Consider the following 13,694-nt stretch of genomic DNA (forward strand, 5'->3'; position numbering starts at 1 on the left):
ACCATCAGATAATTTTAACACAAGTTCCTAGTTTTTTTCACCGATGGGGCCCACACACGATCAGTTTGTCCATCAGACCGTTTTCATCAGACGAACCGATCGTGTGTACGCGGCATAAGGACCAGTTCACAATAGAAACACAGTCTGGATGCGTTCCAGATGTTTTTCTGGATGCGTGCCTTTTCCTGACAAACCCCCAGGCTGCGGTCATCCCTGCTGCTTGTGCACCTTTTTCTTCCACACTTTTCCCTTCCACATACCGTAACTTTTTGATGCGTTCCAGTGCAGCTTTTATGGCAATGCATGCAGAGTGAGAAAAGCCTCAGAGCTCAAGTCAGTGCAGAGAGTTATGTTATGTTGGAAGGATTAGGCTGGTTATTGTAGTCCACTAACAACCCATTGCTTTACACTAACAATCAACATTGGGTAAACTAACAAGTTAATTGTGCATTCTGCTTATCTCAACCCCTACAAAAGGAAGGTATCATATTTTTTTAATTTAAAGAGGAAATTCATAACCCCATTACAAACTACTTTTCAATAAGTAACCATTGACTATTGCATTTAAAGGTGCAAAAGGTGAGCGAGGAACCCCTGGCACCCAAGGTGCTGAAGGATTTGAAGGGTTTTCAGGAAAGGACGGATTATATGGTATTCCTGGCTCCTCAGGTCCTCCTGTAAGTATATTTATCTGATCAAAAATGAAAAAACAAAATATGTGCATTCATGTGGACCTGCACTTTTACTGCACTGGCAACCTTCCATCAAAGAGAAACAGGGGTTTAGTCACAAAGCTAACACAGAATTAGGGTACTTAAGGGGAGTTCCACCCACAATTTCACTTTTTAAATATAAATACCCCTGTAATACATAAGCTTAATGTAGTCTAGTAAAGTTAGTCTGTAAACTGAGGTCTGTTTTGTTAGGTTGTTAGAGCATTTAGTTTGTTTATAATCTAGAAATAGACCGTGGCCATCTTAAGTGTGGGCATCATGAAGCCAGACTGTATGACTTCCTGGATTTCAGCCTTGCAGATCTCGCACAAGCGATGTAATAGGTTTCAGTCAGGTTTCCATAGCAACGGGACTGTCAGAGGAAGTTCTCTATGCAAATAGGCTATTTGCAAGGACTACTGGGATACATGATGCCTATCCCAGAAACCCTTGTGACTTAATAGCCTAGGCTAATAAGGAGGAGGAAGTAATGAAGGACTACAAAATAAAGGTATTTACAAGCAACAAAATAAATAAAAATTGTCCATTCTGAACACTATGAGATTAGGGCATGCAGCACAGACAAACATAAAAAAATGGGTGGAACTCCACTTTATTCAGAAAAATGACAGGCAGGCTATGTCAGTGTTAGTTTCAGGCTGCCTGCTGAAACTTTCCAAGCAGTAAATGACAGTGCAGATTTGTTTAGTATCTGATCATATAAAGTTCCTTTAAGCACAGTCAAAATTCTTAAACCCTGATGAAGGGAGAACGTGTTTGGCCCCTGAAACATGTTGACTTTCTTCTGTTTTGAATCAGTGTTATCATTAGATTATCTTGGACTCTTGGAAACTTGTTTGGCACTCTTATTGGATTGTATGTGCAAAAAGGCTGAGACAATGGCTATGAACCTTAAGGCAATCACAGCCTGCCTTATGCAGCTGCAGCCAGTAGTACTGTGGAGAGCAGAAGACATGCACAGAAAGGAAATTAATGCTGTGTATGATGTCACCCATAGCCTGGAGCAGAGAAGGGGAATGTTCCTGGTCCTGGAGTGCAGCTTACACAGAGGCTCACCAACAAAAGGCAATTCATGTAGTGCCTATCTTACTATCAGGATTCCTATGTAGCACCCTCACTGTTGCTAGTGTACGTAAATTTAGTTTAGCTCCCCTGTAGTTAATTTGTTTAGTAAACTGGTTAGTGCTTCAAAAGCTGTGGCTCTGTTACCTCCCCCTGTCTTCTGGAACTCTCGGGATAATTCCAGAACATAGTGGGTAAAGAGACAGAGGCTGCAGCCTGAATATTTTTGGAGTTTTGACCAATCCCTGGGGATGCAGGGCCCAGAAGGTGGGAAGACAACCCATACATACTCAGAAGCCTCGTAGTCTGGGAGTAGAGTCCAGGGTCCAGCCGTTTAGAGGTGACCCCCGCGCTGGATGCCTCTGACCCCTGGGATAAGAAGAGAGGGAGCAGGAGCAAGAAGAGAGAGAAGGAGAGGAAGCCTCAGTACATCATCCAGTCTCAGTCACAGCTAGACTTAGCTGTGGAACCCAAGCAAAGCCAGCACAACCTGTTTAGCAGAGACCAAGACAGCGGCCACCCTGAGTACTAGCCAGCCAAGCACCCAAAGAAAAGAGAGGACAGTGAATTGGAATGTGTGAAAAATTCTTGTTGCCTGGCTGTGGGTGCTGTGTGGGGCAAAGGGCCCAAATTCCAGCGGCTCCTCGAGGATAGCGCTACACCCACTACAAAAGAGTAAATTGTTTCTAGAAACCTTGGTCATGGACATCACACTGAGAGCCAAATTGACTTCCATAATGAGAGTGCTCTAAAGAGGGGTGGAAATATCATGTGACAATAAATAATACACATGCAAGGTCCTTATTTTACACAGCAAACGTTTGTGGTCATGTTCAAGAGTGAAGTTGGATGAATTTGTATAATCATGCCCTGTACACACGATCGGTTCGTCTGATGAAAATAAACCGATGGATTTTTTCATTAGATATCAGATGAAGCTGACTTTTATCAGTCTTGCCTACACACCATCGGTTTAAAATCCGATCGTGTCCAACACGGTGACGTAAAACACAACGATGTGCAGAGAAAAATTAAGTTCAATGCTTCCGAGCATGCGTAGACTTGATTCTGAGCATGCGTGGATTTTTGACCGATGGATTTCCCCACAGACGATCGCTTTTTTCTATCGGTTTTTTAACCATAAGAACATTTTAAAACAGGTTCTATTTTTTTTCGCCCATGGGAAAAAAACTGATGGGGCCTATACACGATCGGTTCGTCCGATGAAAACGGTCCATCGGTCTGTTTTCATCAGACGAACCGATCGTGTGTACAGGGCATCAACCAACTCCAAAGAAAAAATATCATTCAAACAGCTGTAGACAAAACTGCATTTATTGTTTATTGTTTATTGCTTATTGCTTGTATAGCGTAGAATCACCCGAAGGTATCGAAACGCTTCCAGACCTTAACAATTCACAACAGGACCGAGTGTTATAGGCATAAATTAACATAGTAACAATATAAAATATGTACCACAATTAAAATCAAATAATAAAACAACAATATAACACCATAAAACCAATACAGTACAAAACCATAGAAATCACATAAGACCAAAGGAGAGACAACACACAATTCCCAACAGATCTAGCAGTGCTTCCCGCCAGAATGACCCTAACCTCACTCTTCCTATCAATCTGCCTCTGCCCACAGATAGGTTTTTAGATCCCTCCTGAATGTGGGTAGGTCAGGACTCTGTCTAATGCCCCGTACACACCATCACTTTATGTGATGAAAAAAAACGACATTTTCTGTGAAGTAAAAAACGACGTTTTTGAAACTTCAATTTTCAAAGACGAAGTTGCCTACACACCATCGTTTTCTCAAAATGTTCTTGCAAAGCGAGGTTACGTTCTCACCACTTTTTCCATTGAAGCTCGCTTCATAAGTAGCTTCTGGGCATGCGTGGATGAAAAAACGTCTTAGAAAACAACGTTTTTTGCTACACGGTCAATTTCTGTGAAGTAAAAAGTGCACTTTTGAAAAACGACACATAAAATTGAAGCATGCTTCAATTTTTTTTGGTCGTTTTTTACAAGACATAAAACGACGTTTTCCCCCACACACAGTCAATTAAAGTGACGTTTTTAAAAACGTCATTTTTTTTCATCACATAAAGTGATGGTGTGTACGCGGCATTAGGGGAAGTAGATTCCATTCTCTCGGGCCAAGGACAGAAAAAGCCCTGCCCCCCTATTTTTTCAGCCAACTCTTTGGCTGTTCCAAACGGAATTGGCAGCTCCATCTAAGGGAGCGGCCAGTAACATGTCTATTCAATTTCTCACATAGATAGGCGGGTCCTAGCCCGTGAAACGCTTTAAAAACAAGTGTTAGAATTTTAAAACGCACCCTCTGACCAACTGGCAGCCAATGCAGGGCAGCCTGATGTCTCGCGGTGGGGCAGTGGCCTCTGAGATTTAATGCAAGCCTTACCGCCTGATTCTGGACTTTTTGAAGTCTCCTAATCTGGACTTGAGGCAGTCCAGCCAGGAGACCATTACAATAGTCCAGATGTGGAAGGACCAGAGCGCGCACTACCAAGATCCTTTCCAGATCTGACAGAAAAGGCAAAATGCGGTAAAGAAGCCGCATCTTAAAATGGCAGGTCTTGACAACCTGACCGACATAGGGGATTAGCGTCAAGTCGCTGTCAATTTATCTTATTATTATTATTATCTTATTTCAAATATACATTTACACAAAAATAGTTGGTACATACATTTAAATAATTCAGTTCTAATTGTAATTGGTTATCTAGTAATGTAAAAGAAGCATATTTATGTGATTTTGCCATGTAGAACCTTTTTGAGCATGTAAATATGCTTTGCAAATGAACATATGAGACTAAATATAACATAAAATATGCAATACTGTGTGTGTTCTGGTATCCGCATCAATAAGGATTCAATTGCTGTATGTGGGCATTAGAAATGACTGTTTACAAGATTCTGGAAAAAGAAGAAATTGTATTTTTCTATTTCACAATATTTCCCTGCAGAAAAAGAAAAGTTTTTTTGGTATGCTACCAAAAAAAATTCATAGAAATTGAATCTACACAATGCAAAATGGCTAAGTATACTGTTGTCATGGAGGCATAAAAATGCTGTAATGCCGCGTACACATGACCGTTATTCATGTCATGAAAAAAACGATGCTTTTTTCGACGTGATTTGTCGTGATTCCTCTCAAGCCTGCTTTGCATACACACGTTCGTGAAAAAAAATGCTTGAGCAAAGCGCAGTGACTTACAACACGTACAATTGCACTATAAAGGGGAAGTTCCATTTGAATGGCGCCACCCTTTGGGCTGCTTTTTCACGACGTGAAAAAGAACGACTTGAAAAACGTAGAGAAAAAATAGAGCAGGTTCTAAAAAAAAATCGGGCATTTTTCTCGTCGAGAAAAATACTCTGGAGCATACACACGACCGTTTTTTACGACCATTTAAAAAAATTGCATTTTTCTCGTCATGAAAAACAGTCATGTGTACGCGGCATAAGTCATGAAGGGGATAAAAAACGATTCTATGTGTAGCAATATTATTGTAACATATGTGACTTTTGTTACAGGGTGATGCTCCAAAAGGACTTCTAGGAGAGCCTGGGTTTGCAGGTTCTCCAGGTCTTGAAGGAGCTCGAGGTGAGCCTGGGTTACCAGGTGTAGGATTTCCAGGGCCAAAGGGTGCACATGGGGCTCCTGGACAGCCAGGAAGAAATGGATCACCAGGAATTCCAGGACTTCAAGGTTTACCAGGTAAGAAATATATTTAATATATGTAATAAATTCAGGTTTCTGTACTTTCTGAAACTACACTGGTATGTTACCTTTTTTTTTATTTGACCCATGTGCATAAGCCAGTATATAAACAAGGGGAGGCTAACATAATACTGATAAACTTAGAAAAAAATAAATAGAGGACACCAATTGCACAGATCTCACTTTAGCTATACTTTTGACTAACTTGATCTGTCTTTAATTTGTAAATGTACTTTAATAATTATAGTGATATTAAAGTTTTTTTTTTTTTCTGCTAAAATAAAAAATATGTTATAATTACCTGCTCTGTGCAAAGATATCACACAGAGCTGCCTTTTACTTCTTATTTTGGAATCTCATACCAGCACTGTCTGCTCCTTCTTCCTCTGGGTGTCCCCTCAGCAAGCCGAGTGCTATGGGGGCACCCGTGCGGATGCACTCCCAAGCTGGGCTTTGTGAACCCATAGACACACACAGCATGCCTTAGCCACTCCCTCCTCACAAGATTTAACTGACAGAAGTAGGAGCCCTTGGTTTTTTACCCTAATGCAGGAAGAAAAAAAAACGTTTGAGCTTAGAACCACTTTAAGGTGTATGAACTTCATCCCTGCACAGTTTACATTTGAAGCCTGTACTTTGAAGTATATCTGTATTCCTATTATATTTAGGATGTGTCTGGTGGCTCTATGATAAAGAAGGCACCTCTCAGTGCCTGCACATCAGTCCAGCTGCAAAACCTTGGGTACTGCATCATATACCAACCGTCTCCAAGAATGCAAACATGTTTTTATGTCTTAGCATGCTGCTACAAGAACCTAATTTGTAAACTCATTGCTCGGTGCTGCTGTGTATTTTGCAAATCTAAATACACTCAATTGCTTGATTCTTTCTTCAAAAGTATCCTGTTTTTTACTTATTAATTTTGTATAAGGATTAGTTAAAAAAAAACTTTTTTTGCTATCTGTGTATAATATCAGCATATTTAATAAAGTAGGCTTGAAAGGGGTTATGAATGTTTTGTGATCTGGTCTGTGTCACACCATCTGCTGGAAACAAGTGGTAGTGCAGTAGTGGTATACAAGTAAATCTTTCTGCTGAAAAAGAAAGGAAGCTGCTTGTGCTGACCAATCCAATGTCCATAAAATCCATAATATTTTCAGAGACTCTGACCAAAAAATCAAAAGTGCAGATTAGGAGTTCTGACCATTTCTGACTTTCCTCTGCTTTTTTTTCTAAGCCTCAGAAAGTACAGACTCCACGCTTAGCTCTTTTAAAAGTAAACTTTAAACGTTTATTTTGTTTTATTATTATCTTATGGGGTCCTTTGACCTTACACAATTACACAATAGCAGTAGCTTCAACCACAATTGTTGCTAAAATGTCTTTTTTTTTCGCACTATATATTGCTGTTTAATATTATTCACAGTTAGTGTATTATACACAACCATAGCACAGGTACACTTATCACTTCGCTCTTTAAAAAGTAAAGCAACACCCATATTACTCTCAATACAATTTTTAGTATTGCATTAAACATTTATTGGATGTATGTAAAAAGCACAAATCTTGAGAATCTGTGTTTTAATTTTAACCACCTCGGAAGGATTTACCCCCTTAATGACCAGGCCATTTTTTGCGATACGGCACTGTTACTTTTACTGACAATTGCGCGGTCGTGCAACATTGTACCCAAACAAAACTGATGTCCTTTTTTTCCCTACAAATACAGCTTTCTTTTGAAGTTTCCTCTGCGGTTTTTATTTTTTTGCGCTATAAAAAAAAGAAGGGCAATGATTTTGGGAAAAAAAAACATTGAGCCAGATCCACAAAAGGGATACGCCGGCGTATCTACTGATACGCCGGCGTACCCCTGTTTCTATCTATGCGACTGATTCACAGAATCAGTTACGCATAGATATTCCTTAGATCCGGCAGGTGTAATTGTTTTACACTGCCGGATCTTAGGATACAGTACCGCGGCCGCCGCTGGGGGTATTTCTCGTCGAAATCCAGCGTCGGGTATGCAAATGAGGAGTTACGTCGATCCTCAAATCTTTTCCGCGTTCGCTACGTCGCAGCTACGTTAGTTTACCGTCGCTTAGTTACACTTTTGTGAGGCAGCCCTACTTTTACACAGCAGGCGTACTGCTGTGTAAAGTATGGCCATCCTTCCCGCGTCAAATTTTTAAATTTTACGTCGTTTGCGTAAAACGACGTAAAATACGGAAATACACTACGCGCCGCACCGTTCAAAAAATGACGTCACGTCGCGCAATGCACGTCGGGAAAAAAGCGTTGGGAGCATGCGCAGCACGTCCGGCGCGGGAGCGCGCCTAATTTAAATGGGACTCGCCCCATTTAAATTGGCCCGCCTTGCGCCGGACGGATTTGAGTTACACCGCCGCAAATTTCCAGGTAAGTGTTTTGTGGATCGGTACCTAACTTAGGAAATTTGCGGCAGTGTAACTTAAATCTAAAAAGTTACGTTGGGCTGCCGGGCTGTGGATCTGGCCCATTATTTTTTACTTTCTGCTATAAAACATATGCAATAGAAATATGTAAAAAATCGAATTTCTTTATCAAGTTAGGTCAATTTGTGATCTGCTACATATTTTTGGTAAAAAAATACCAATTAGCGTATATTGATTGGTTTGTGCAAAAGTTATCGCGTCTACAAACTATGGGATAGGTTATGGTTTTTGTTTGTTTTTTTACTAGTAATGGCAGCTATCATCGGTTCTTATGGGGACTGTGATATTGCGGTGGACAAATTGGACACTAAATGACACTTTTTGAGGACCAGTTACACCAATAAAAAAAATGCACAGACACTGTATAAATGACACTGGCAGGGAAAAGGTTAACATCAAGGGCAATTCAAGGGTTAAATGTGCTTTCTAACTGTGCGGGGGATGCTGACACTAGATGAAGAGAGAGATCAGTGTTCCTGATTAGTAGCAATCACAGATCTCTCCCTTCCTCTGTGACTGAACGACGGCCTGCCTTGTTTACATAGGCAGACCGCCGTTCTGTCATTCCTCCGAAAGATCCCGGTTGGCCTGCAGCCATCGCAGCCACCTAACCTGCTAATTGACTCCCGCTGTGTCCAATCACAGTGGGAGCGCCCCAGACCAGGAAGTGCCTACAACATTAGGTACGTTATTTCGCACAGCCGGGCCGCCCTGCCCCAGAAAATGTGTGGTGGGCGATGCAGAACTGCTACTACTAGGAAAAAACAAGATATTGTTACAGTAATAACTTTCGAAATCTCATCTACGTGTTTTTTACCAATTGTTGCTTCACAAAGATAATTCCATTTGTTTCATCACAGGCGACTGCTTTAAGGAGCCCGGAGAAGACAATCAAGTAGGCCAAAGACGTAAGATGGCCCTTTCATACATTGTAATATGAATAGTCACCAAATAGCTTATAATTCTTTTCAGTTGCTTAAGTGTAGCATATCAGTGTTTAGGTTTGATTTACTGATTTGATTTAAAAAAAAAAAGATGCAGTGTGGTTCAAGTGCCAATATAGCATGAAAACTGCAGATCTATATTAGACAACCAGTTGGCATTGTATTGGGCTCAGTACAGTACAGGAAGTAAAAGGACAATGTTAATCCAAATATTGTAAGGTCGAGACTTTTTGAAAAAAATACAGAATGATGCCACAGTGAACCAGTAAGGGGAATAGTTTCTGAGCCACATGCAGCCCCCTCACTTTGGAGCCCTAATGGTTTAAGGATATTAACTCCGCAAGACTCCAGCTGTTCTCTATTTCAAAAAGAGATACTTCCTAGCATAATTTTGTAATGAAATTCATACGGAAATGTTATATGATCACTTTATGATATTGAAATGTTGAATGTATCAATTTTAACTATAATATTAAAGCGGACCATTTGCTACGAGCAATATCCACTTAATTTAAGTCCCTCATGCCAAAACACTAGACATGTGCATTTGTTTTCGTCCGATGGCATTTTCGTCCGAATTTCAGGTATATTCGTTTTAGTTTTAAAAAACGAAAGCACAGAAAACGAAAACTGAAATATCCGACATAAAAAAATGCTTTATTTTAGTTTTCGTTGCGGTTATGGTGAAATGTTCTGCCCATAGGCTATAGAAGAATTCTAATGTTGGTTGACTAGTAATAATAATTAATAAATATAATTATTATTAGTCATACAACATTAGAATTCTTCTATAGCTTGTAGGCGGAACATTCGATACACTTTCGTTGCTCCGTCAAATCTTTTTTTTTTTTTTTTTTTTTTAAGATTCTGTCAAATCCTTTTTTTTTTTTTTTCTTAGAACATTCGACAGACACCATAAGCCTTCAATGACAGATTCGACCTTAATTAATTTGGATTTTCGGACGAATGCATTTTTAACGAAAAACTAAATGAATAAAAACGAATACATTTATTTTTCGGACGAAAACAAAATTACGAAACAAAATATTTCAGTGGGCACATGTCTACAAAACACTGGAATTATTTAAAAAATAAATAAATACAAAAGAAAAAATGTTTAATAAATACTAGGAATGTATAGATTATAAAAAACATTGTTGTGCATAGAAGAAGCAAGTGACTTATTTATATAAGTCACTTGCTTCTATGCACAACAATGTTTTTTATAATCTATACATTCCTAGTATTTAATAAACATATTATTATTTTTTTTATATATAAAGCTTTGATTAACACATTCTAGTGTCCAAAGCTACCTACTGTATGTGCTGTGAGTTTCACACACCAAAAGATACACAACAACAAGCAAGTACAAAGTAGCTGAATAAATAAAAAATAAACTTTGTGCATAATCCTAATTTTTCATACATGATGGTGTTTGCATAAAGAACAATACACTATTCACAGATATACTGTGCATCTATTATTCTGATGTCTATGTATGTTAATTTTTAAAGCATTGCAATCCATCAATATCCTTCCCTGATTTTGTATTCTTACTTTTTAGTTCACGAACGTTAATATAAGTCTACGATTCCTTCAATAGCAAAGCAACAGATGCTAAACCCTTATATAACAAAAAAATGTATGGTATGGGCAGATATGATGGAGCAAAAATATACTGTTGACTTCCAATTTTTGAGTTACTGAGTATATAGATTGCACAGTTATCAACATCTGCAGAAGCTTATTTTATCCATTTTCAACCGCTAATATCTAAGAAATATCTTTACAGCTGTATTTCCAGGCCGTGGGTGCACATTAACTCCACCACCAGCTCCGGCAGGAACAAGAGGTCCTCCAGGATTACCAGGATTTAACGGTAGGAATGTTTTACTGCATTGCATGAAAAAAATACTTTGGTCCATTAATTATTGGGAAAGCCAAGGTAAAAATATAACATCAAAACCAAGACATTGGTAACAATAACACCATAGATAGATATATGTGTGTACACATGTACTGCTATCCTTGCCACCGACAATGACAATGATACATTGTAACACAGTTATATATATATATATATATATATATATATATATATATATATATATATATATATATATATATATATATATATATATATATATACACATATATCTACAGTATGTAAAAAAAGCAAATCCAGCACCAACCCTTACATTGCTTTCTCTAGAACACCCAGTCCTTGCAGTCCAATTTTCATGTGATCATTAACACTACAGCACACCTCCTTTTTATCTATGATTATTTATCTGGCTTCAGCACATACACAAGCTTTCAGCCATATACCTTGGTCTTCATCAAGTGCAAGTAAATGCAAGGTGAACAATGCCACAAATATGTTACAAAAGTAATCACATGTTCAATCCGGCCTAGCAGAATCAATAGTTACTTCCTACCAACTTGCCCAAGGTTACATAACTATCACCTCTCCCAGTGCCATCAGTAGATCTTTCTTCTAAAAAAGATTTATTTTTAATCATTCATTTAGTGAATTTAAATCAACAACTATATTAGTAGATGGATAGTAAGGTGCATAAACCAGACAACAGGGAACCTAAATGCACTTCCGGCGCCTGGGATCTAATATCAACTGATCCCAAGTGAAGAAAAAGATGTGTCAACAAGTGAGGTGGATTCTATCAAATAGTGGTAAACTTGATAAAAGGCCAAGAGCAGCTATTTTAAAAATGGGAAAAAACCCATTGGCAGTATAAAAACAAAGTATCAAATAAAAAGAACTATGGTTCAAAAAATGATAAAAACAGCGCTGTGTAATAGAGTGATAAAACAACCCCAAAAGAGAGGTTTCTATTGAAGATACAGATGTGAAGTGCTGGGTGATCAAAAAATAGGTGGAAGTGCACCCTCAAATCTATTTAAGATTCACCCATATGTTGTGAGAGTGCCCACTTCTGAAAAAAAGGCTTGACGCAGCCTGTAAAGGGGATGTTTAGAACTCACAAGCACTCCTTCAAATGATCCTCAAATTCCTCTGTGACGGTCAAACTTGGTGATGTTACATGAAAACAATAAAAACACTAAAATAGTGAAGTACTGCTAACATTAAACCATACACTCCGTCCTATGGACACCAGGGGTGGCACTCGTGCGGCCCCTGGTGTCCATAGGACGGAGACGACAGCAGACATCAGCAGAGAATACAGGCTTGCTTTTTTGTTCATTCTTATTTATTTTCCTGTACGGGCATTTTACATAGGGAACTATTTCCCACTTAGAGTGTATGGTTTAATGTTAGCAGTACTTCACTATTTTAGTGTTTTTATTGTTTTCATGTAACATCACCAAGTTTGACCGTCACAGAGGAATTTGAGGATCATTTGAAGGAGTGCTTGTGAGTTCTAAACATCCCCTTTACAGGCTGCGTCAAGCCTTTTTTTCAGAAGTGGGCACTCTCACAACATATGGGTGAATCTTAAATAGATTTGAGGGTGCACTTCCACCTATTCACCCTGCACTTCACATCTGTATCTTCAATAGAAACCTCTCTTTTGGGGTTGTTTTATCACTCTATTACACAGCGCTGTTTTTATCATTTTTTGAACCATAGTTCTTTTTATTTGATACTTTGTTTTTATATTAGTAGATGCATATAGTTATCAAGATTCAAACTCTTCGAAAATACAGTTTAATAGCTCATTAGTACAGCGACTGACATTTTGCCACACTGGATAAATGGCAGTTGCCGCTAGGTCACATTGAAAATAATTGTTTTCTATGTTCCATGTTCAGACTGCAACGTGGTGCGTTGAGCTGGAGTGAAATCAGATATATAACTAGGCCAATATACATTTGGACACAGGCACAATTTTAGATTTTTTCAGGTATTTACCAAAACATGATTCAGCTATAGTTATGTAAATGTATATGAACTGAAAGTGCACACTCTCAGGTTTAATTTTAGGGTATGTACAACCAAATCAGATGAGAGGTTTAGGAATTACAGCTCTTAAGAATAGCCACCCCCCCCCCCTTTTTTAAGGGACCAGAAGTAATTGATCAACTGAATCAAAAGCTGTTTCTTGGCCTGGTGTAGGCTACTCCTTCTTCATCAATTAAGCAGGTAAACGGTCTGGAGTTGATTTTAAGTGTGGTATTTGCATTTGAAATCTATTGCTGTGAACCTACATCATGTATTCAAAGGAGCTGTCCATGCAAGTGAAACAGGCCATTGTAAGGCTTCAAAAATGAAACCAATCCATCAGAGCCGTAGCAGCAACATTAGGAGTGGCCAAGTCAACAGTTTGGTACATTCTGAGAAAAGAAGACCGCATCGGTGAGCTCAGCAACATAAAAAGGCCTGGATGTCCACAGAAGACAGCAGTGGTGGATGATTGCAGAATCCTCTCTATGGTAAAGAAAAACACATTCACAACATCCAGATAAGTGAAGGACACTCTCCAGGAAGTGGGTGTATCATTGTCAAAGTCTACAATCAAGAGAAGACTTCACAAAACCAAATACAGAGGGTTTACCACAAAGTGCAAACCATCATAAGCCTGAAGAATAGAAAAGTCAGATTAGACTTTGCCCAAAAAAATCTTAAAAAGCCAGATCAGTTCTGGAAAAGCATTCTTTGGACGTATCAAACTAAGATTAATCTTTACCAGAATGGCGGGAATAAAAAAGTGTGGAGAAGGCTTGGAACAGCTCATGATCCA

At 38.8% G+C, this 13,694-nt stretch overlaps 1 protein-coding gene across 1 annotated transcript in view; it reads left to right on the top strand.

Annotated features, from left to right (window-relative positions):
- COL4A2 (collagen type IV alpha 2 chain) overlaps positions 1-13,694 on the top strand; it is a 273,847-nt gene that overhangs the window by 217,184 nt on the left and 42,969 nt on the right. The window contains exons 25-28 of the mRNA XM_040336208.1: positions 571-677; positions 5,369-5,552; positions 8,887-8,934; positions 10,766-10,852. Of these exons, the coding sequence (XP_040192142.1) occupies positions 571-677; positions 5,369-5,552; positions 8,887-8,934; positions 10,766-10,852 (426 nt within the window). The remainder of the gene's footprint in view (positions 1-570; positions 678-5,368; positions 5,553-8,886; positions 8,935-10,765; positions 10,853-13,694) is intronic.

Source organism: Rana temporaria, chromosome 2, assembly GCF_905171775.1.
Source record: "Rana temporaria chromosome 2, aRanTem1.1, whole genome shotgun sequence".
In the NCBI taxonomy this organism is placed as follows: domain Eukaryota; kingdom Metazoa; phylum Chordata; class Amphibia; order Anura; family Ranidae; genus Rana; species Rana temporaria.